General features: G+C 33.9%; 1 protein-coding gene across 1 annotated transcript; it reads left to right on the forward strand.

The window, feature by feature from the left end:
- Positions 1-7438: 7438 nt before the first annotated feature.
- Positions 7439-19253, forward strand: LOC145100699 (RNA-binding (RRM/RBD/RNP motifs) family protein). Its single transcript, XM_079037869.1, has 4 exons — positions 7439-7566; positions 9077-9219; positions 9343-9413; positions 19035-19253. Exons 2-4 carry the CDS (start codon positions 9081-9083, stop codon positions 19170-19172), a joined length of 348 nt encoding a protein of 115 aa, XP_078893995.1. The 5' UTR covers positions 7439-7566; positions 9077-9080; the 3' UTR covers positions 19173-19253.
- The last annotated feature ends 7815 nt before the right edge of the window (positions 19254-27068 follow it).

The raw sequence follows: 27068 nt of genomic DNA on the forward strand, positions 1-27068 counted from the left end.
TTGTCCACATGTTTACATGAGATAAGTGAAGGACTAATGGATCTAGTACATGTTGACATGAACTTTTCAGATCCACCATAAGGGACGATAACTCTTTTCGTCATGATTTACTGATGCTTCAGTAAATATGATTTTGTTTATAAGATTAGATATAGTTATAATACTTTTCAAAAGTTCATGAGTAGCAGAACGAATGGAAGAATCTATTAGGCAGAAAGATAAAAGGTTCTCCAATCTAAGAAGAAATGAGGATGCTTTAGTATCATGTTTTACGATCATCTTAGTAATTGTAGAATTGTATCACAATTAATCCTCCATGGACATCTTAGTGTAATTGTATGACTAAGAAGAGAAATCGAACATTGTCAGAAATGGTTCGATTATAAGATGAGTCATACTTTGTTCCCAATCAAGTTTTAGAGCCATGGACTAGTAACTATAAATCGTATCTTGAAACTCTTTTAAACTAAGAAGGATGAACACACCTTATAATATGTGGAGTAATAATGATTTCCCTACTCTAGCACATTTAGAATTGGAGTTTGGATGTTTTCATTGATCGAAGAATAAAAGATAAATTGAGTCCTATTCTATAGAGTGTTTTCTTGTCGGGAATCCACATGAACTTTTTGAATATTTTTTTTAGCTCGTCAAGGAATATTCCTTGAGAAAAAAAACTCATATGTCAAGGAGTCTGTGAGAATCATGTTGATCTTGATCTTGCAAGAGTCAAACCATAATGATCCTTTTAAGTTATCACTAGCATGCGACCTGAAACTGAAAACATGTAGTATTTAATTGACATATTCTTATTTTTGTGCACTTCCAGTTGAGCTAGGAATGCTTATGAGTTCTATGTTCTTCATTTATCTGCAAAAGAAAAGCATGTTGTCAGTGAAAGTACACTAATCATTATGGGTGAGATGTTAACAACATGGAAACACTGGTGGGCCTTTGAGCTGCCAGAAGGCGAGAAATTTAATAGCAAAGTTCAGTCCATGAAGGAAAACTGAATTTGGATTTGGTTTATCATAAACCTTGTCTTATGACCGTAGGTTGGAAATGATGGATTCGCATGGATGGGAACGTATGCACCATTAAATCTAGATGGAAAAGGATTCACTCTAATTCATGAGAATAATTATTAGGAAACACTTTCACTGATGGATTTTAATAAATTTGATCAATACGGATATTTTTTGTATTAATTTCATTCTTAAATTAACAATATGATTACCACATCGCTCTTCATATTTCGAATTGTGAGGAATGGAAAGGAATTGTTTAAACTTTCAGGAGATATGTTTATCACATTTTGAAAGGGTTTGAACACATACGCTATCCATATAAAGTGCATAAGCTTAATAAGCATAATTAGAGGCTTGACGAAGCATCAAAAAATAGGAATCTGCACTTCCATGAGAAAGTCAAATGTGTATTGATTTCTAGAAGTCCAGTTGATTTCTAAGTATATGTCAAAGCTAGTTTGAGCATAATTGTTATGCTGGTATTGCATGTTGACAATACTATCCATATGGAAGAATGTGTCTAATTAGTTGCAAAAGTTGGGAACTGTTTCGATAAAGTGGACATAAGGGAGAGGACATTTATACTTTGTTACGAATCTAAATTTTTAGATTGTATAGTTTAATAGAACTTAGTCAAAGGCATATATGAATAACATGTTGAAATGTTTCAATGTTGGGTATTCTATATATGGAAATATTATAGCAAGAGATTGAACAAATATTAAATCCTCATATAAGATATAATGAATCGAGTCCCATATGCTTTAGATATAGGGTCGATTACATATGCTATAATATTCAGATATTCTAATTTTTCAAATGTTGTGAGCATTGTAAGGAAAAAGGACTAGAATTTTAAGTGACTATAGTTATTAAACAAGCTGTCAAGAACATTCTAAGGTTTTACCAAGGAATGGTTGTTTGTGGACAGTTGGAAATATGGTATTATTTTGGAAGGAACATAGTGTCATGTTTTCGATTGAGATGATTCTTGGTCAGAACTGATGGTCATATGGAAATGTTTCCATAATGGGAGATGTTTGTAAAATCCACATGTGAGTTGGAAACTTTAATACAAGAAAAGTGTTCTAGGAGTGTACCTTGAATCTGAAACTTCATAACCATGGAATTGTTTCAAGAAATAAGTTCCAGTGGAACATTTTGTAATATGAAAGGCTCGGTCTCTATAACTTTAGAACCTCGACATCACAGAAAGACGATGCATGTAAATATGAAATTCCACTAAATCTTAGATAATAATAAGAATTTGAAATTATGAAATTAGCATTATTGGAGTAATTTCATGTCGATCTGCTCATAAAGAAAGGACCATAGAGGGGCATAGTATGCATGTTTAGAACATGGAAGGACTGATGTTACTTAATTCCAGTGGTTAGTTGATTATTCGCAAGATTATACAATGAATAAATCTGCAATTGTTATGATGATTAAATAATAGGGATTTATTTATAATCAATGGCTATGATACCATAGTTAATTAATTTATTACTATGTTTCACTTTGCATGTCTTACTTCCCTAAGTAATTTAAATATTATTCAAAATTTCACAGTCTCTCATACTTTTGAAAGTAAGTAGTGAATCAAGAATATCATGAATTGATAATAGATTGTCTATAGAGTTTGGACATTGCATGGGATTTCTACAATATTCACGAGTACTTAGAAATGGAGATTTTCCGTATTGGATAAACCCACACTTAGAGATTACTTCATGGATTCAATCATGAGTAATTATGAGACGATAATATCTTATATTCTTCAAACGGAGATACATAAGTTGTAATTTACAAGTCGATTATGCATTGGTATTGCGAAAACGCATCAATAACATGATGTTATAAAACGTAGTGTCATGTATGAGTTGGTGAGTGAAGATTACAATTATGTAGTCAAAGTTTATTTGTTCCTTTTGCCTTATCGAGAAAAGTGATATATTGGGTCCCTCAGTGATTTGAGTTGATCTATGAAAACTAGGCGCCTGGTCCGGACTGAATTGATGTGTTCAATTTTGTAGTCTAAATTGATCATAAATCCGGAGATCGGGAAACAAAATAAAATGAACATGAGGTTTATCATTTAATCCATGACCCTGTTCATACTATATCTTGTAAAATGAAGGAATAGATGATCGCTTATCTTAGGTCCAACATTTGTTTGAACTAGAGTTCGATAGTGGCTTGGGAATCACATTTTGTTGTTTAATTCAAGGTTATACTGACAATTGTAGTTATAGATTTATCCATGTGGGAGACTGTTAGATTAAGGTCTCTAAGAACATAACTAAATTGGTATGACTTGTAATTAGATGCAAAAGCCTTTTTGGGTCGCCCTCAGAACTAGTAATTGAAAAAGATGACATTTGGAAAGAGAGGACGATTTATTAGATTATTATATGATTAATAAAATAATTGAAAATTATGAGGAAATGATTTGTTAATATATTATATGATTAATATATTAAATGGAAATAGATAGTTGATTTGTTAATTTACTATGTGATTTATAAATTAATACAAGATCATTTGTTAAAATGATTGATTTATTAATTTACATGATTAATAAATTAATATGACATTAATTAAAATTAGTTAATTATTAATCAGAATTAATTTGGGATTAATTAGAATTAATCAAAGATGCAAATGGAGAATTGTAATTGTTCAATAGTTGAACAAAAGAGATAATTCTAGAACCATCCTAGGGTGGACGTTATTAGGAGCCCTTTTAGGGTTTCCAGAAGCCTCCTGGATGTTGATAAGGAAAGGACTTGGATTAGAATTAAATTCATTATTTAATTATTCAAATCTTGCTTTGTCTCTAAGTTACCTAAACTATAAATAAGATCATTTGAGCATCAAATTTTGTGGATAATCTTTCCAAGGAGTATATAAACGAAATTTATACCTCTACTCCTCTCTGTCCTTTTGTGTTCTTGTTGTTAGGGTTTGTGTACAGACCATTAGATGCACTAAACTTTTGGTGCTTGCATCTCAAGTCAACAAATGAAGGAATTAAGTAAACTTGTTTGCTATAACAAGTTTGAGGTATGTAAAATCTTAACTTTACTTTCTAGTTTCCGAAATTACTAGGGCTTATGTTAGTTTTGCTATTCAAAGTATGCTGCCTTCAAAGTGAAAGACATAGATCCTTTTAGGTTGCATGTGCCATCTTCTTAATTGTTAAGTGATTCCGCATTGCTCATTTTTGTTGTAACCTAAAGCCCATCAACACCAACGCCTCATTGACATGTCGAAAGAAACACTCCAAAATACAAGGGATAAAATGGTTCGACAAGCCAACAAACACCGTACTAAAAAGGAGTTCAATGTCGGTGAATTAGTGTATTTGCGTTTGCAACAATATCACCAATCATCTATTTAGTCGTGGGAAAACCAAAAACTTTCCAGGAGATATACTTCGAACATATAAAACTCTTTAAAGAATCTGTAAGGTCGCATACCTCCTTGAATTGCCACCATCTTCAAAAATTCATTATGTGTTTCATATTTCACTCCTTAAGCAAGCCATGACCAAGAAGCTTCTGATGAAATTCCTCAACTCTAGAAATAAGAGAACCTAAAGGCGTCGTATGAGCTGAAATCCATTTTAAACAGTCACAGTAATGTTGATGGCGACAAAGAAATTTTGGTTAAATGAGATCATAACGCAACATAAGTGATATGGGAAAACCCAACTACCATGAAAGAATACTTCCCTGATTTCGCTAGTAACCTCGAGGACGAGGTTGTTTTTCATGGGGATGACATTGATACGATCCATGATCATTTAGCCCAAGAAGCAAGCCAACACACAGGCCGATAGAGTACAATCTGCCCAAACACAAGATCACTAAGCATAACAAGTTTAGGGATTAAAACATTCGTCTACCAAGTCAAAACCTAATGGCATTACTCTTTTCTTATGCATACAAATTACTGTTAGTGGGTCAAGAACTAGTCTAGCTGCACGTCTTTGGATAATCACATGTTTCCCGAATTTTAGTTAGTCTCATCATAGTTGCATTGTATTTAAATTCAGATTTGGCATTAATGAAACATATTAGAAAATTGCTCCTATTCTTGGTTTTCCTTCCCTTCTTGCTTTGGAGAGTGACTCTCAAATCACTTGCAACAATATTGATTCCCGTTTGGTGAAATTTTGAGGGGTTACCTAAACACCATACATGTTATAACAAAAGATAATACATGCACGTTATTTAGTTCAGGGTTAAATTTGTTAAGAGAAGAAAAAGTGAGGGGGCAAAGTAAACTTTGAAAACAAAATTTAAGAAAGACAAATTGGATTTGAATTGTGAGAGTGGGTTGGAAATGGAGTTTGTCAAAGTAAAATTTGAAAACAAAATTCAAGGCAGATGAAATGGATTTGAGATTATTGGGCGCCCGATGGAAAACAGCAGCGAAATGGGTAAAATTCTAGGTTCACTTTTAAAAGTCCTGTCTTCCATGGCATCACGTTTCATTGTTTCTTTTTGCAACTTCTCCTTATAACAATTTGTAACAAAAAAAAAATTGTTATCATGACTCAAAAATATTATTTATCATATCATATTATAAATTTTAACTTTGACCTTTTTAAATATAAATGATATTCTAATGTAAAATATAAATACAATTATATCCAGCCTTTATTTAAATACCTAAAATATAACTTTTTTTATGTTAGTTATAAAAATAAAAAAAACATTAAAAATATTATACCATAGTACAAAATTAATATTTTACAAATAAAATGTCATTTAATATCTAATAGAACTAATCAATTAGTAAATATATAAAAATTATTTATAATTACAATATAATTAAATTGTAGAATAAAATTTGATTAGAAGATAAAGTGTCAAATATGCAAAACATTAAAGTATATTGACTATCTCAATATATATTGAGTGGTCAATAAAAATAAACAAATAAATTATGTATTTCAATCAGGTTGAGTGTTCAATAAAAAAAATAAATAAAAATAATAAATAATAAAAAAAACCTTCATTGGAGACGCTCTTGATTTTATCCACAATCTAATATTATTAATGTGTGGCTTGGAATTTTATTGAGCCAAATGTATAAGAGAACCGAAATGACAATTTCGAAGGGATAAATTGGAAATTGTTAATATGAGCATATTCATTTATTCTAGATTTACTTGTATGTGAGCTCGACCCTATAATTGCAAGGGTTTAAGGTTCTAAGTATTCATAGTTAGGGATTCTAAGTGTAATTATTTTTGAAACATTCAAGTAATAGAAGAGTTTTCCAGTTCTTACCTGTGGATATAAGCCACACTGATCGAACCACATTAAATCTGTGTGCCGTTTTATCGTTTTTTCCTTTTGCTTCCTTCAGTAACATATTTAAATATTGTGTAATGTGATATAATATAACATGATATATTTCAATCTCGGGACTTAAAATTTCTTATATATTGTTGAAAATTATAGTTACGCCACTTTCAGAAAACATGTGGATCATCTGACAAATCTAACAAAGATTTTTTTTATAAATTTATCTGCATTTTCAACTGATGGAACACATTTTAGTATTCTTTTATCTATAAAGCTTTTTACAAGTGAATCGTTGCTAGCGGTTTATTTTACATATATAAAAATATAAATTTGATCATAATTTATATGATCTAGCATGGTGTTAGGGTTCAGGGCGGATATATTTGGGGTTTTGGATAAAAAAAATTATTCCCCAATTTTAATGGGTGGGCACCTGATTAACCACTCACAACTTATTGATGTTTGTGGTTATTATTGTTTGATGTTTGTGGTTTAAGGTTATAGGGATTCAATACATTGGCCTTTGGGATAAACATAATATATATATATATATATATATATATATATATATATATATATATATATATATATATATATATATATATATATATATATATATATATATATATATATATATATATATATATATTTCATTCTAGAAACTTACATTTTCGTCACATCTTAAGCTAAATGCTCCATACAATATTTCCCTAAAGTATGAAAGTTTTAATCGATTGTTACAATATTAATGTAAAAGGTAAAGTAAATATCAATAATCTCCTACAAATTATCCATAAAAATTGAACAAGTAATAAAAAAAATATTGTACTTCATTATTGATATAATTGTGGCATGAGATATCTTCAACAATCTAATTATTATATTACAAATATCTACATATTTTTCTTATATATCAATTATAGTACATTGAGCTCATATAGTGAAATTATCAAGGTATTAAATAAGTGAAAGGTAGAATAAGAAAATTCATATAAATGAAAACTGAGACTGCTAGTGGAGTTGTGGATTGGTTATGACTTATGATTATTAATGACTTTTACGCACACCTCCATACCAATTACACGTAATAACTCCTTTGCAACTTCGAAGTCCATATATAGCGGCCGATACCTCCCACATATTCACAATAAGAGAAAACAGAAGCAAAAGACAGGGCATTTTGGTAATTAACTGGTCAAGTGTCGTCACGATTTGAGGTAATTTCGAGGTTAAACCATAGAAGTATAGAACTTTTACCTTGTTTGTGTACTATGTATGTAGAACAATGTTTTAAGTAAGGTTTTCTTGGTCCAAACACCAAAAAGCCTTCTTTGTTTATATTTTGATTTGTTTGATAACGAGTTTTTAAGAGCTTTAAAACCAGTGAAATTAAAGAAAAAAACTTGGTTTAAGAATATGAGCTTAAAGTTTTTCATTTTAGAATCTAATTAGTTTTTATGTTTTATATAATTTTAGTTTAATTATTTTTTTTGTCTTTTACCAAATATACAAATACAAACCAACTTCCAACTATTTTTGCTAAAGCTACCCAAATAATAACATTCTAATTGTTAAGTTACAAAAAAGAAAAAGAAACTTAAATTAAATTAGGACACTTGTTAAATTATGGAGACCAATTCATCTTTGCCCTATAGCCACTAGGCAGGCCAAACATATCTTTACCCTATAGCCACTAGATAGGCCAAACATAAGTCTTAGAAAGAACGAACAAGTGTCAAGGGGAGAGCTGTCCCTTGTGGCAGCCGGCCCCACGAAGAAATTTTTTGTGGAGTAGTTCATATTCACCTTCAATTTGGTCATGGGTAAGTTTTGTCATAGTTTTTGGGTTTGGTATTATTGACACTTTTAAGTGAAACAACTAGTATTTTTATATCTTGGATTCGTATAACCGAATGTATTAGAAAGTCATTCTGTAGTAGCAACAAAATCTCTCTCTCTCTCTCTCTCTCTCTCTCTCTCTCTCTCTCTCTCTTTCTCTCTCTCTCTCTCTGTGTGTGTGTGTGTGTGTGTGACATAGTTGATCATTCTGATCGTGCGAACCCCATAAATTGACTGTCTTTGTTTTTGTTTTGTATTATCACTTTATGTGAAATTATTTATTGTTTGTTGAAGTGCTTAAACGGTGACAACCCATAAAAACCACTTAAAGATATAACTTTGTTTAACAATTAAAAAGTTATATGAAAAAACAACCAACAAGGAGCTTGAAGTCAAAGCCAAAAGGCCAAATATACAAAGGCTACATAGAGGGAAGATACTCCACTTTTACGTATTAATTGTTACCAATTTGATCCTATTCTTATCAAAGGAAAGGGTTTGCCTTTTATCTCTTCAAATACTTTTAGATGAATTCGCCATGTTGTTAAAAACAGGGGCGGACGCAGGATTTCATAGTAGGGGTTGCACAGGAAGATTAGGGGTTGCACGATAGTAGAAAAAATAAAAATTTTCAAAATTTTCAAAATTTTTCCACTGCGGCCGGAAAATTTAGGGGTTGCCAGTGCCACCCCGGAACCCCCTTAAATCCGCCCCTGGTTAAAACAATTTTTCATTTCTAGCACGTCATACGAACCAAAGTATCGTAAGGATCACCTAAACATATAACTGATATTACAAACAATTAATTTCTTTAATTTTTCTAGAACTATGTTTTAACACAGGTTATATTTTCACCATGTAAAATAAAGTATTATCTCATTTGTATAGATAGATGTTGCAACCTGGCGCCATCGATACAACTGCTACAAAGATTATATGTCTAACACAAGTGGTGACTAAAGATGAGCTTAAAGACGATGAAAACTATGAAGATATATTGGAAGATATAAAAGCAGAATGTGGAAAATTCGGTATGATATTATTTATTTATTTATTTTTTTGGTTTTACGTCGGTTTTTTATGCTAGTCGCATTTATCAATCTATTGAATTTTTTATTTATGATTTCAAATTATATTTCACACTAATTTTGTAGGTAGTTTAGTGAATGTAGTCATTCCACGCCCAAATCGTGACGGGGAACCAACACCACCAGGGGTTGGTAAGGTTAGTTCAATCTTGTCTCATCTTTTACTAATACACACTACTTGAAACACCCCATATTTATAAAATATGACAAGAAATTTAGCCAGACAATTATAATAATAATGCGAAGAGTATTTGAAACATCCCTAACACCACGATGTAGAAACACTCACTTGACTTAAAAAGCTTATAGATATAATAATTACTCAATTGGATAAATATAGTTCAATGAGGTCTTTGTGAATGTTTAATCTTTCAGTATGTTAGAAGTAAGGGGACGCCAAAAGATTTACCTAGTACGAAGCTCTAAAAGTTGAATGTAGAAGGATAACATAATTAGGTGCGCATGGACTTGTTGGGAATTTCTAAAAATGGGGGTTTCCCATTTTTAAACACAAATTGCATGCCATAAACATTGTTAAAATCGATAAGCTGTTATATATTTGTGTTATCCTTCGGTTTGGTATATCATACATCTAAAACGAATTTAAGATAGAATAAAAAGTAATGGTTAAAGTTAAAGTGAGGTAGTCGGATGAAATTAATAAAAAAGGTTTAATGAGTTTTGGTTCATCCCATATATAGATGGGAGAATTAAAAGAAAGTAAGTATACAATTACAGAGGCTTCTAAGCATTTTAGCACAAATGTTGTCTATAGCGCATGATGCAGATACAAACCAAATGTAGTTTAGGTATACTAAACTTTTGTGCGTATGAGTAATTGGTCAACCAAATTTGCGTTGGGTTAACTAAACTTTTATGCGTATGTGTAAAACATTATACCACAATTTTAGTAACAAATTGAGTGTTTCTAGCTGAAAATTTTGAAATGACATAAATGGACATTTAAAAGAATGTGTTTTTATAATTAATTAAGGAGTATATTTGAATTTTTTTTAAAAACTTATAAAAATCTAGTTAAGTAGCTTTTTTAAAGGCTAACTTATAAGCTATTTTTTGATTTGGTTTGCCAAACACGACAACTTAAAAAAGCTCAAAAAATAGGCTAGCTTTTCAGTTAGTTGTGACGCGTCAAACACGACCTAAGGCTTATAAGCCCAAGGAATGCTTCTATATATAGATCCTTTTTTTCATTTTGTTTTCCTACCTATATAAACGCAATATTAAACCACGATTTCATTAACAAATCGAGTGTTTTATCTTCGTCGGTTATGTTTTTGACCCAATATAAAGCTTTTATGCTATTAAGGCTTATAAGCCCATATAATGCTTCTTGTTGGGATGAAAACCCTAATTGAGATTTGATGAACAAGATGCGGAAAATAAGAACAAACACAAATACGAAGATTATGTCGAATGATCACTCGATTTATTCAAATATGAGGAATAAATTACACTTTCAGCATAGATTAAAGAATCTAACACTACATAAGAAATCTCACGTGGCGGCTACATTTTGCCTCACTCTTAACCCTAATTGTGAATAATACATGACTATTTATAGGGAAAAGACAAGTCTTGGGCTTTTAACCTAGAATTCATCAAAGGGGCCCATTGCCATCATCCATGGAGTGCTTTGAAACCCTACAATCTCCCCCTCAAAGTATGGAATGGATGACAATGCTTTAACTTCCAAAACAAGCATCTAGCAAATAAAAAGATCTGCAACGAGGAATATATGAAGCAATCCACGAATCTTGATTCTTCAATAGTCTTCAAACACGGGCTCTAGGATATATAAATCAAGCACTGAAGTAATGTCTTTAAACTTCATTTTCGAATGTAATCCCAAAGAATCTTCATGAAAACCAAACCCGCCATAAAAAACCATTTCAGAACAAAGAAACCGAATCACTTCTTGTCTTTGAAGAGCTCCCCCTCCAAGTCACAATGATCTTCAAATAAGCTAATGATATAAGCCATCAAAAAATATCATGCAACAACCCAAACTTGAAGATTTGTAACGCCACTTGATCGAGAAAATACAAGAAGTCGGAGATATAACAAGTCCTTAGCAGAGCTCGATAAAGAACTTCCGTTGTAAAGGATACTTCTCTGTAAAAGCTTTAGCAGAACTCGATGAAGAACTTCCGCTGTAAAAGCTACCTTCATGATTCTACCACAAGCTTTATCAAAAAAACTTCAACTTTGAAAAGTCACAAATCCAATTTCGAATGGCCATACCAAATTCTCCCCCGATTTATAATAAAAAACATGATTATAAAGCTTTCAAATGGTCATGAGAATGATCTTGAATGGATAAAAATTTACCATGCTCCCCCGTGACAAAATGATATACACAATAATGTATAAAATCCGAAAAAAGTCGTGAAAATTTGACGTTATCATGAAAAACGACTTTCCGAACCGCCAAGACTTGATGGAATCTTTATTTTTCTGTTCACGAAAAAATGTGTGCGTTAAAGAATTCAAAACTGTTCACCAGCCCTTAAAATTGTAAACTTTTTCGAAAAATGGGCTGAAATAGTCACTTGCTGAAATTCAGGGGCTGGAATGGTAATTCTGCATCAATATACCCTTTTATTTGTAACAAAATCTGGAAATGATCCAAAACTGCCAAGGCATGAAAGGTATAGGGACCAAAAGAGTCAATTCGCTGAAGTTTCAGGGACTAATAATGTAACATGTTTATCTTCTTCCCCAATTCATTGACTGCATAAACGAACATGACTGGAATCGTGAAATCATCACAGCAAACACCCATAACAAAGCGAAGGAGCAATCTGAGCCCAAGCAACCGAATCCTAAGTTCGTTCCAAGATCATCAATTTTCCACCTGAAGCGAACCCAACTGAAGGTTCGGTTCCTTTCATTTCCATTTCCACTTCAAGCTTCATCAGGCGAAACTCCTTTCTCTTTCAGTCCTCCCTTCATTAGCTCCAACCATTAACAAGTGAACCCAAGTTCGGTCCTAATTCATCAGCATTACCCCACGGCAAAACCATTCACAGGTTCGTTTATTGTTCTCACTCTACATTCGCTTCAAGCCCTTTCGTTCCAAGTGCAACACATGAACACAGATTCGTTCATAGTTAAGCCCGATTCTCGCTCAATTTTGACTTTTCATTATTGACCATTATTCATCCCAGTGAGATTTGATTTGTCTGCAGGTTGTCAAGCCCCAATCATTCGCATGTTAGACGTTCACAAGGAATCCGTTCAAGCCAATTTTGACTTTTCAATTTGACTCGCGAGAACTGAGTCCTGATTTTGGTCTCTTATCCCCTCAATTTCGATGCAATATTCACTTCCGCAAGTTCATTCCTTTCATCATCGTTCAGATCGATACTCTATTTGCACTCCGAAATACAAACTCAAAGATCTTTCAGATTTAAATTCTTCATACCAAGATCACCAAATTCAACAAATACGAACCACTTAGGAATGATAATTGATAATCGATAGAAATCAATTTCTCATATCACCGATTCATAAGAAATTTGTGATATACAAATAACATCAACAAATTCATCGACTATTTGAAATTAATTCATACTTACGATGAAATCGATAATCTCAGTTGAATGACAAGTCTGGATAAATCCACGAATTGCTAAATGATTTTGAAGATGAAAGTGTTTCGATTGAAATACAAAAATCAATTAAATGAAGAATGAATCTGATGAAAGATCGGCATCATGAGAATCGCGATCAGAAGGAGCTTGAATCGATTACACAAAAAGTGATTTAGGCTTTAAATTGAATCATATGAATAATAACGATAATGTTTGAAGAACAGTAACTTATCAAGAGTACAAATATCTTCAGTCAAAGCAAGTGATCGAACATATGGATGAACCGAATGAATGATATACAAAGCAAGTGACGCACACGGTGTTTTAGAAAAAAAATAAATTAGGGCTTAAGATAATAGATCGTGTACAGTAATGAACCGAAACTTTGGGCCAAATCAATAGAAATTGATCTACGAAGCAATAGACTGACAATCGACATATGAATAAAATGCGAATTGGATTGAAATTATACCCATATGAACAGTAGCAAACATCATGAATCCCATGAACATTAGCTTGAACATAATTTTGATTCCAAAATGCCAAAATATCAATAATCTTCAATAACTTGTGCAGAAAATCATCAAATCAAGAACCGATACTTCAAAAATCAATCGATCTTCAAAGACCCGCTCTGATACCACTTGTTGGGATGAAAACCCTAATTGAGATTTGATGAACAAAATGCGGAAAATAAGAAGAAACACAAATACGAAGATTATGTCGAATGATCACTCGATTTATTCAAATATGAGGAATAAATTACACTTTCAGCATAGACTAAAGAATCTAACCCTACATAAGAAACCTCACGTGGCGGCTAAATTTTGCCTCACTCTTAACCCTAATTGTGAATAATACATGAGTATTTATAGGGAAAAGACAAGTCTTGGGCTTTTAACCTAGAATTCATCAAAGGGGCCCATTGCCATCATCCATGGAGTGCTTTGAAACCCTACACTTGTTGGGATGAAAACCCTAATTGAGATTTGATGAACAAGGTGCTGAGAGGTTCTGCCAAGACCGAACATGCCATTTCACTTGCCGATCTTCCCAACTTGAATCCACATGACTGGATAATTTTGCACAACATCCTTCTCACAAATGAAGCGGAGTATGGTCCTATAATTGACCACTTCAAGAGGATGTTTGTCTGCTATATAATGGAAGTTGCCAAGATGGATCAGGAGATCGCAAGTGTCATCAAGAAAAAGCCTACTATCTCACCTGTTGGCTCTGCCAGTGACCTAAACATGATGCAGATGGGGAAGATAGACCCGAAGAGAAATTCTGTTATGTTTACCAGAAACGAAGACCAAAAATGCCTGTTCGCTTTGGCAGACAAACATCTCTACACCACTGCATGCCTGGAACATGTCTTAGGGATCATTCATCGTTGTAAGCAAAATTCGGCAGATGACAAGAAGTACTTTGATGATATGATTCAGTGGTACATTTGCTTCAGACAGACAATCCTCGCTCTTATCCCTCGTCTGTTTGATACCACTAAGAAGGTTCCGACAGCTGGCCCCAGCAAGAAGAAGTGATAGTCTCGCTCCAATTGACGCGAAGGGGGAGATTGTTAGGTCCAGTTAGTGTTGCGTCTTTGGGCTCGTTAGCTAGTCCAGTTTTGTCTCCGGTATGGGCCTGTCCATCCGTGAGTTCTTTCTAGGGTTTATTATTTATAGATGCTTGCATGCATTCTTTAACGTAAGATTTGATAGAGATTTTCATAGAGTTGATAATTCTAATCTTTTGTAACCCTAGAATCCTCTACAGCGGAAGTTCTTCATCGAGCTCTGCTGATGATTGAGTTAATTGAATCATTCGACTCATTCAGATCCATTCTTGTGTTTTTATCTCACTGTTTTTACTTTCTTGATTTGCCTGTTATAAAGATCTAATCGATCAAAGAGTTTTACAAACTCATCACTTCTATATATAAATCCTTTTTTTTCATTTTGTTTTCGTACCTATATATAGGAAACATTAAACCATGATTTCAGCAATCGAGTGTTTCACCTTCGTTGGTTATGTTTGTGACCCAATATAGAGCTTTTATGCTATTAAGGCTTATAAGCCCAAGGAATGCTTGTATATATAAATCTTTTTTTTTTCATTTTGTTTTCCTACCTATATAAACTCAACATAAAACCATGTTTTCATTAACTCCCTACCTATATAAACTCAACATAAAACCACGTTTTCATTAACAAATCGAGTGTTTCATCTTCATCGGTCACACCCAATATAGAGCTTTTTTGCTATTAAGGCTTATAAGCCCATGGAATGCTTCTATATACAAATTTTTTTCTTTATTCATTTTGTTTTCATACCTATATAAACGCAATATTAAACCATGATTTCGACAAATTGAATGCTTCATCTTCGTTGGTTATGTTTGTTACCCAATATAGAGCTTTTATGCTATTAAGGTTTATAAGCCCATGGAATGCTTCTATATATAAATCCTTTTTTTTCCTAGATATATAAGATGAATGAATTATGAAGTAGTTATTAAAACACTTGAACCTTCTTTCAATTATATTTTGGAGATTTATTTCTCAGTAATATGATGAATGATGAATGTATTGGACGTTTAATATACCAAACTGAAACATCATCGAAGAGAAAACAAATCCGACACAATATTTCCATGCCGGGTTTGGATAATACATAGATTTTATGTTCCAAAATAGACAAAACCCATTTTTCCAAAATACGTGAACCCATATTTCCAACACTTAGCCTCATTGAAATACCATGAATCAAATATAAACACACGAAAATGCAATTCCATAATACACATATAATCATAAACAACATACTATGGGTGCAGTCAACCATCTGGTTGGAATACCCCAAGCCCTCAACCATCTGGTTGGAATGCCAACATATTATGGGTCTAATCATCCTCGGGATGGAATACCCATGCCCACAACCAACAAGTTGGAATGCCCACATACTATGAGTCCACTCATCATCGGGATGGAATACTCACGACCCAAAACCAACATGTTGGAATGCCCAGGTCAATTGTCTTACACACAAAGCAAATAAGCCTCAACCACCAAACAAACATGTGCATATATAACAGATAATCACATAACAGTCTATAGACAAACAAACCGATCTAACGGATCATACTACACAACACAATCCTATCTACCAGGATACCGATCTAACAAATCATACTAGCATAACATATCCAGATCACGATCCAAAGGGGTGGCCTTGGTGCCTTAGACCCTTGAGTATAGTGAGGATAACTCACCTCGCAAGTAGTGCCGAAATACTGAAAATCTCTGATTGCTATCTTACCGAAAATCCCAAACTATAACACAATAGATACTAAGTCAATACACAAAATAACAGTCTTGACTACAGTCCACACAATCCATCATGTCCTTTCTCTCAATTGGGCCAAGGCCCAATGCCAAATCCAAAATCTTGAAAGTCCTTATATAAAGCCCATTATTGGCCCAATTTTACCAAATTGGGCCCAACTCCCTAATTGGGCCTAATCCTAAGATCCATCATCAAAATTGGCCCAAAACGTCTTATTCATAAAGTCCAACAAAGGCCCAAATCCAATTAGTCCATAAACAGTCCAAAATTCGAAGCCCAAAAGTCAAAGGCCCAATAGAGGACGTACGCGGGGCATACTCCTCTGGTGCGCAAGGCGTACTCGTTCAGATGTTGACCACCATCGGCGTGGTTAACCCAGTACGCTGGGCATACTGGATTTACGATGGGCGTACGGAGTGGTTTTCCAAAATCTTATTAAGTGCTTATTGGCTTAAGCACTTAAGCCCAAACTTTAGATCCAGTGACCTAACGTGCACGGGACCCATAAAGTCACGAACTTTATCACTTTAAACGTCCAGAAAGCTCTTAATACTTGGTCTTAATCCATTAATGGATTGAGACCAAGTATTAAGAGCTTTCTGGAAAAATCCCCTCACCAAGTTACCGGAGTTGTCCCTGCTAAATGCAAATTATCTCAAATTTGCTCAAATCCACTTGATCAACAGAAGTATATGAATGGTTATTGATTTATGAAGAGAATCATCAACCTCAAAGGACAATGTTTAATTGAAAAAGTCAAAATGGTTCTTTGATTTAAACAGGTGGGCAAACAGCCTTTGAAACCATATTCTTCATCCCTTTGGAATTGTCTTGTCTTATTGAGTTGTTAACATTACAAAAATCCAGATCTTATCTTTGATTTAAAATATTTATAGATTGAGAACAGGGTGTCATTTTGGATGAGAGGCTCAGATTTATAAAATTGGAATCAAACAAAAGGGATTAAACAACACAATGGATACAACATTATTCGTGTTCCCTACCAAGTTGTGGGTCGAGTTTCACCAAACGCCAGAATTCGAAGCTCAAAAAATTTGGACCCATAACAGTATCATTAACGCCTCCACATTTCTACATTATTTACAAATAATTTGTACTCCATCATAAAAATCAAGGTTGAATTATGAGGACTTTTGGAGTGTGATTCTTGAAGAAAGAAAGGTAATAGGGAAGGCTTTTATTGTTGCTTTTCGTTCTGCTCATGGGGTTTCTTTTAACTGAAAATGGTGCTATCATGGGGTTTCTCTTTACCTTGATTTTTGATTTGCAAGATCAAGTCAAGAACAAAGATGGCAATGGTAGTGACCCTCAAGAGACCAAGGGAGATGATAAAGCTTTGGGTGGATAAGGGCCTGCCTGTTTCTTTATTTTTCATGTAGGAGAGAGAGAAATAGAGAAAGAAAGGGAGAGAGAGAGAGAGAAAGAGAAAGAGTGAGAGAGAGAGAGAGAAAGGTATGTAGGTCCCTATTTTACTTTAAGAAATATAAATATTTTTAGAAAAAAATGGAAAATAAATATAATAAGGGTAATATAGTTATTTCAATTTTAGGAAAGACCAAATCCATGTACTAACTATGCCAAAAGGATCATGAGGACAAAAGAAAGTTGAAAAAATACATACCACATGGACTATTTTTGCAGTTTTGTCCAAATATAAATATTTTTTTGAAAAAAAATGGAAAATAAATATAATAAGGGTAATTTAGTCTTTTAGTTGGGGGGGGGGGGACCAAATCCACATACAAATTAGGCCAAAAAGACCATGAAGCAAAAAAAGTCGACGTTTGGACTAAACATAAAAAAAAAATGCATAACATAGAGACCATTATTGTGGCTTTGTCTTTAGAAAACTATATCCACTTTATATATATAAAGATGCAGGACTAACTTCATCCGAAGGAACTAGATTCTATGGGAACAACTCTTTCAAATAAAAAAGTTCTCAAAGAAACCTTAGATCTCAATATCATAAAACTTAAACCATTCATTTAAAATTAGCAATAATTACCACAAACAATTAATTGGTGATTGCCACACAAAAATTTCATCAGCAATATCCATATATTCATCTTCGATACATTTGCGCTTCAACTTAGCATAAATATTAAAGAAAAAACCTTTACACTAATTGGATGGTGACATGTTTTCGTCGATATTTAGAATTAAATTGTTGTCAATATTAATGTTGTTGTCATTCAGTTACAAAGATTTTGAATGATGGTTCTTACAATCGTTAATGAAAGACTTACAATTAAATGCATGTCATGTTTTTTGTTTGTAGTCTTCAAAATGAAGTCATTAAATGTGAATGACACTCATGGTATAGTAAAATAACACATATATTAGAAATTATAGAAGATAAAGTATACATATACAACAGTTTTTCTCCATACACAACAATTTATGTTTTATAAAGTTTTACAATACAACATTTTAATGCACAAATTGTTATGTATGAAGTAAAATTGTTATGTACGAATCAACTCCCATTATAGAATATCAATGTGGCTATATTATGCTAATGTACATGTAACTTGTAAGATCTCTTTCATACGGAAATCGACACTAAGAAGTCAAATGCTCATTCAGACATACCATGTGAGATGTAGAATATCAATAGTTAATTGTTCAGAAACAACATAATTATATTTTGTTAAATTTGTCTATCCAATAATTATGAGTTCATATTTCTGGTAGCTATAAATAAATATATATAAATCGATACAATTATATTTTTTTATTTGGTTTAGCAATCATCATTTTCTTATTCGTTAGGTTTTCTTGGAGTATATGGACACAAAAAATGCAACGAAAGCTCGGGCAGAGTTAAATGGAAGGAAATTTGGTGGGAACCAAGTGGTGGCCATATTTTACCCGGAAAATAAGTTCAACCATGGAGAGTATGATGAATAGGTTTTATTTGTATTACTTCTAGAACAATAAATTTACTTTATATATACATAAACTAATATCTATCATAAATGTTTATATTCTCGTTCGCATTGTTGGTGATTTTAGTGTCATCAAGTCATTTTAGTGTAATGAATTTTTTACAGATTACTAATGGGGTTCAAATCTTGATTTTCAATAAGTTAGAAGGTGCAAAATGTATGTTTCCATAAAAACAAGTTTGATATTGGTTCGATCAAAGTGTCATGGGTCGAGGGGACTACGCCCCCTTACGAGATCCTAAAGAGTGAGGTCCAAGGGCAGTGCCCCAACCCAAAAATTGATTTTGTAAAGGAAATTTTTATGAAAAATATTATTTTCAGAACATATTTTCCGTAGCTATCTTTGAAACTGCCACCCCTTATTTATGGAATATAATCAACATTTAGTGTTGATTGATATTATCTTTAGTAATAAGAAGAATTTGAGTTATATATAAATTTCTAGTTCTTGATTTCTAATTAGTACCTTGGTCAAAACTTGTTCCTTAATGGATTATCCTCATAATCTAGATCTCGTGATACCTAGGCATATGGTCAAAATATCATATTTGGAAAGTGATCACATGATCCTTCAAGCAGATCTAAGTACCTCTTGATTTTAGAAACCATATTGTTCCTCCCAAATAACAACCGAGTCTGATATTTGTTTTTGTTTTATAAAATCATGAGTGAATTAGTAAAAAAGATGACTTCCAAGTTCAACAAGTTGGAGAAGTTCTAGGGAAAACAACTTCCATTGTTGGAAGAAGAAGATGCACTTTCTACTGACTAATCTGAAGATGGTTCATTTTCTTAACACTCCTGGACCGGAAGCACAAGAAGATAAAACGGTGGAGCAAACCATAAACTACTGCAAGTGGGAGAATGATGACTTGTAACACCTCTAAGTTGTGGCTAAGCAAGTAAGCCATTTTTGTTATAATTATTCATTTTATTGAATGATTAAAATCCTCGAGTATAATATTTATTCGTTATACCCATTACAGGCTATATAAATATTTATTTATTATATACACGTTATATGGACAAATATTATGAGTATATAATATTTGTAGAAAATCCTACTATTAATTTATCGTTGCCCAATAAAATAAAATTTTAAATAGAAGAATATTTAAGATAAATATTCATATCGAAAGTTGTAGTGGTCATGATGATGATTCCATGAGTATAAAGAACGCCTAAATCTGACTTTGTGTGAAGAAGTTATGATTTTTCAAAGTTTTGCGTTCAACCTGACACAAAAATATGTGTCATAAAAAGTGAATTGGAGAGCAATTGATTTTTAGCCAAAACAATATAAAAGAGAGTCAATGTACTAGAAAATATGAAATCATCAATATAAAGAACGTCGAGAACGGAGTTTGTATGAAGGATTTTGATTTTTGTAAAGTATTTTACAATGTATTTCTTATAGACTGTTAATTAAAAATAGAATGTGAATTATCTGTTGAAGTCTAAAGGATGGTTATAGTACTCATCGATACAAATAGTGGATATAAAGAACATCGAAAACAGAGCTCGTATGCGAGGGTTATCATTTTTTGAATGTTAAAAAATTTATCTGATAGAGATGACGTGGCTCTCCCAAATCACGACATGCGGCAAGGCGACATGCGGACTCTCCAAGAAACCAAGCGATGTGGACCAACAATTGAGTGACGTGTGGCAAGACCTGAGGGGAGCATTGTCGCCACAGCGCGTCGCGCCATTCACCACGACGCGACATGTCTTCAAGATAGTACTATAAATAAGAGCCAAAATCTTCTTATTTTGCTTGCACTTTTCCTCTTAGTCTCTCTCAAACTCTCTACCAAACCTTTGGGATCCAACTTTTGAGTCTCAAACATTTTGGCAACGCGCTGTAGTGTTGGAAATCCCAACGAAATGCAGTATTCAGAGTCAGAGTTCTGCCCGTGAGGTTTCCGAGTTTTCGCTAGAAAATCGTAAGGCGAGTTGCACTTACTACACTTTTAAGTGTAACTTATATTTATGTTCATATTCGTTATTATGAACCTATAAATAAGATTTATCAATAATTCCAGTTATCATATTGATCGATCTACTTACGGTAGTGATGTCTAGGCTAGATTTGTGAGGTGTTTAAAGTGGATTTTACAAACATTATACTTTGTATACCAAACAGATCCTACCTCCAAAGAAATCTTACCTGGTTTTTCCTTATTTGATATAATTAAGTATTTCTTTGGGATTATTGAAGAATCCAAAAATAGTTAAATATAACCTTATAAATTCGAATGAATACTCAGACGAAGTAATGTTTGTATTTAGGTTGTTTAATAGGAAAAAGTTGAAATGTTAGGCAAGGGGTTGGCCTAACCATGATCTTTGACCTTAATCAGGTGAGTGCATAATTACTTTCATAAACATGATTTTAATACAAGTATTTATTAAATTTATTAAATATATCAAATATGTTGAAAGTTTATATGTGAATTAAATATATATATCTGGAATATATGTTAAATGTATATTTGATAACATACACTGTGCGCGAACCACATATGGTTATATATATATATATATATATATATATATATATATATATATGTGTGTGTGTGTGTGTGTATGTGTGTGTATGTGGTATTATTACAAGATAATGATAACGGATGTATTATTACTTAAAATTTTAATGTATGTTAAATACCTGATACATTGTGATAAACATAGACACTAAATTATGATAGTGTTGTCTAAACAAGGTTAGTAATTAAAGTTGGTTACAAGGAGGATTGTAGTCTTGTGTAGTTTGAAACTAAGACATATAAAGTATGATTAGTTCCAATTACATTGGATAAAAGTGTAGTCGTATATTGTATTGTGATAGTATGGTATAAACATGAAAATGGTTTTGAAAAATGATTACAAGCATTATAGTCTTGCCTAGTGATGAGATAAGACTTATAAAGGATTCTTAGTTCGAGTTAAATTGGAAGAATGTTATTTATACCCTGTATTGTAAATATATTACATAGACATCAAATTTTGTTGTTTACTACATGGATTGTAATATTGTCTAGTTATATACTAAGACCTAAAAGGGATGCTTAGTTCAATTTAGTTTGGATATCGTGTAACATTAGATTAAGGGTATGTGTGAGATTGGAATGGAGAGTAGAAATCGATTCGATGGTATTGATGTTTGGTCGGGTACATGTTATATACTAGAGTACTATATTTGTAAACCCCTCCTTTTTATCAGGCAATCGTTAGATGCATGGTCATCTGCCGGAGTAAGATGACAACCACTGACTCTTTCCAATTTTTCTTGTGGTATTAATGAATTATACTAATATGAGGAATAGGATTATGTGTTCATTCGAGTACTCCATCCCCATGGTTTCCTTTATTGACTAACGCCTGTTGCCAAGGAATCCCCGAAATAGTCAATTCCGTACTTACAATGTTCCTTCAGGATAGATGTTATATGATCACTATTATAGGATCAGTATGTGAAGATCGACGAGATAAGGAACTAGTGGTAAAATGTCTTATAGATATTTATACTATGTTGTTTGCTAACAGTTGGTTTTGCATATTTATCGATTATAGATTATTATCATAATATGATTGTGGAATTGAAAACCCTATGTATCTCACCATTTTTCCCACCCCAACCCACTTAATTTATATGCATCAAGGTAGCAATGTTTAATACTTCTTGAAACTTGAATAGGATGCTACGTGATTAAAGAGAAGGCTTGCAATAGTGTTTAGTACCGTTAGGTCTTTACACTGTAACATATGTTGTGTATTGATTATGACATGCTTAGGGTTTTGATATTTTGAAACAATCATTTTTACTCAAATTGTTTTAATATATTAGGATTTTCTTCAAACAAATATATTATAATTTTTAAAACGTAAAGAAAAAGTTTTTTTTTTTCGGGTTTTGGAAAATAAAGGATGTCACATGAATACATCTGTAGAGTTGTCACTTGTGTAACTCATGAGACAAATATGGATTGAGTAATTACTTTGTGTTCAAGAATGTGATAAAACCAAAGGGAAACTAGATGTTAGACAATCCTCTGTCCACATGGTGCAAGTGAATAAAATCAATAAAAACCATAAGGAAAAAGGCATCGAATGCAAGTATGAAGGCGGTGAAAAAACACCAAAGAACCCCAAGGATCTAGTTTTTTGGAGATTTCAAAGGACTAGTCATGTTAAGCATGATTGTCAGGCGAGTCTCAATAAGAATAGAGCTAGAATTAGTGAAACTAGAAACAATGGTGGTGGATATAGTGGTTATAAGGAATCTGTTGCACCTAAAGGAGATCATAACATTGCTAACCTTAATTGTACTATTTAGAATTAATTTTTCACCAATTCCTAAATCGTTTTATCCAAAGTGTAATGAATATTCATGGTGGGTTGACTCACGTGTTATATGTCATATGTGCAAAGATCATTGATGGTTTGAGAAATTGACATCAATTAAAGATGTATCCACGGTTAAGATGGGTGATGATGATTTGAGTCAACAAATTTGAGGTTTTGAAGTTCTTAGTCTTAAATTTACTTCTTGAAAAAGTAGTAAGTTATTTGATGTTTTGGTTGTTCCTAAGTTTTGTAAGAATCTTCTTAATGGTGGTTGTTTAAACTCTGGTGGTTTTAAACAGGTTTATGAATCAGATAAGTATATTCTCTCTTAATTTGGCACGTTTATTGGTTTCGGATATTATTACAATCATATGTTTTGTGTAAATGTTGTTGGTACTTTATCTTGCATTGAGAATTTTAACTTTGTGTCGTCTTTTTTTTTTCAGATCTTCTAAAAATGATGACTTTATGTTATGACTGTTGGATAAGGTGTCTAAGTCCATAACTATATCTGGTATGTACTTGACCCGATTTGGCATGGTCCATTTGGGTTGCATGGAATCTCAACAATTGGATAGACACAGTGAGAAAAGGACACTTATGGTTTGTTAATATATTATCATTTCTAATATGAAATCATATTATTTAATTAATATTGATCAAGAATTAATTTGGAACTAATTTTGTGATCAAAAGAGACAAATTAAATATATGGGGATTGATTTGTAAATTATTCATTCTTATATAGTGGGCTTATGATCCATGGTTCATTGGATTGGTCTAAAACCCAAAGGGTGCTCCATGGAGGTTAAAACCCATGGATCATGGAGGAAATGAAAAGTCATGCACATTAGGGTTTTCATGGTGTAACCCTACATGTGACACATTATATAAAGAACCTCATGGTAAGCAAAATCGGCCACTAAGACAAGAACAAGGAGGGCTAGCCAATTTTGAGTGAAAGTGTTCTTCTCTCAAGTTATTCGAAGAGTTGTGGTTTCGTGTGAAACATTTGAGGCATCACATTTGGGGTGCTAGGATCACAAGGTCTTAAGGAATCCAAGCTAGAAGAAAGGTATCTCATTCTACTAGTTTTTATATTACAAGTACCCCATGCCATGCTAGTTAGGATGAGAACCTTGGAAAAATCAAATTTGCATGTATATTAGAGAAAACATAGATCTAAGGTTTCTAAGGTTGCATGTACACCATAGGAGAGTTAGAATGCTCAAAACCCATCAGTGGTATCAAAGCCTAGGGTTGTTTTCTTTATACTTGATGCAAAGAGCATGAAAAAGTCGAAAATTCTTTTCACTGTTCAGTGTTCAGTGGAATCGCCGAGTCCATCGGGGGACTCGACGAGTCCAAGTGAAAATTCATCCTACTTGTCAAGTAGGTCTTGCACTCGACGAGTAGGAGGCCCTGTGTGCAGATTTTTGAGTTTTGTTGCCGGAAATGGACTAGAATCATTACCCTAAACTGTTTTGGACTTATAAAACCTATTTTGGATGTGGTAATGATTATGCTAATCCATTTTCAAAGGTTCTTATGAAATTTTCAAGTTTTATATATGTTTATACGTAACAACCGAAATCAGAAAGGTCAAGAAAGGAAAGGAAAACCATAAGTTAAAGAGGGTCGACTCGTCGAGTCCAGGGAGGAACTCGGCAAGTCGGAGTGGGATCCGGGTGTAAAGTAAGTGACCGACTCGGCGGTTCGGCAAGTGGACTCAGCCAGTCTAGTATGGGTTGGAAAACCCTAATTCTGGGACTTGGTACCTTATTTAAGCATCTTATTCTCTTCCCTAGGGCTCATTTGCGGCCCCTATAGTCCAGAACCCCAAACCCTAAACACCATAACCGTTTTTGGAGCAAGATCTACCCTTGGTGAAGTAATTTGGAGCTTGGAAGAGAAGATATTCATAGTGGTGCAAGAGGAGGCCTTGGAGCCAGAGTTGGTGGAACTTCTTAGAGCATTTGGAGGTAATGAATCGTTATCCTTGGCTTTCTCCTTTCTAGATCCATCTTCCATGGAGTTTTAGGGTTTCTTTGAGAGTATGTGATGAGAAATCGGTGCACAAGTTAGATATGGAGCTGAAACTTCAGATCTGAGCTCTATTTAGACCAAAGCTACAGAAAGCCTTGCTAGTTGCTATGCAAAAGCCATTCCCCATGAGTTAAGTTCCTTTCTAGCTTGGTTTTTGGTATTATAAGACAAGAAGCACGTAAAGGTAGAAACTTTATGTTGCTAATGGACTCTAGGAACCCAAATCTATTGTTTGGAGCAAAGGAGTAGCTCTGTGACTCGAGATTATGAGAATACACGTAAGGACTCGGCGAGTCGGGCTAGATACCAGACTTAAATCACGTAGTAACTCGGCGAGTCACATGGGTGGACTCGGCGAGTTGGATGAAGATAGGCAGGAACTCGACGAGTTGGAAGAACAACTCGGCGAGTCGGTTGAAGATTGCCTTGGAATCGACGAGCCTGTTCTTGGACTCGGCGAGTCAAGTCGCGAAACCCCAAACCCTTCTAGTTAAGACTCGGATCAGTGAGTTGAGTGAAGACTCAGTGAGTTGGATAGGACAGAACTCGAAAATCAGTAGGCTCGGCGAGTCATGGTCTGACTCGGCAAGTCGAGTCGCGAATGAAAGGGTTTCTGAGCTTATGAACTCGGCGAGTCAGTAGGCTGACTCGGGGAGTAGGGTCAACCTGGAAGGTTGACTGTGACCAGGACTTTGACTTTGACCAGAGTTGACTTAGTTGACTTTTGGAGGACTGTCAGACTAAGTGTCATATTGATATTGGTAGCTCGGAGAGCTAGAGGAGCAGCGGCTCAGAGGGTTGTTGGTTAGCAGCCAGAGGGTTATCAGCAGAGCTCAGCAGTTCAGGTGAGTTTCCTTCCATTAGGAACGGGTCTAAGGCCACAATGCCGACCCGTTTAGTTAGTAGTAGTTTCCGGACTTTGGTCCGATGCAGTAGTTAGTATGTTTGATGCCTTCGTGGCTCAGACAGGATTTATGTGTTATGTGATCTGGGCTACGGCCCGATGTAGTATGCAGTATGTGTGTTCATGCTAGTTGATATGTTTATCCTATGCTTTGTTCAGTCAGTTTCCGGACTTCGGTCCGATGCAGGGGGAAAGGCCCCAGTTAGTCCGGACTTCGGTCCGATGTAGGGGACAAGGTCCCAGTTAGTTTTCGGACTTTGGTCCGATGCAGGGGGCAAGGCCCCAGTTAGTGCGGACTTCGGTCCGATGCAGGGGACAAGGTCTCAGTCAGTTTCTGGACTTTGGTCCGATGCAGGGGGCAAGGCCCCAGTTAGTCCGGACCTCGGTCCGATGCAGTGGGCAAGGTCCAGTATGTGCTTTATATGTTTGTATGGTATGTGGTAGTTTGGGGGAGCTCACTAAGCTTCGTGCTTACGGTTTTCAGTTTTTGGTTTTAGGCACTCAGTTTTCAAAAGAGGAGCTCGGAGAGGTTGCAGTGCACACACCATAGTCAGTTAGCCT

This window comes from Lactuca serriola, chromosome 4 (assembly GCF_051521515.1).
Source record: "Lactuca serriola cultivar US96UC23 chromosome 4, Lser_US96UC23_V15, whole genome shotgun sequence".
Taxonomy (NCBI): domain Eukaryota; kingdom Viridiplantae; phylum Streptophyta; class Magnoliopsida; order Asterales; family Asteraceae; genus Lactuca; species Lactuca serriola.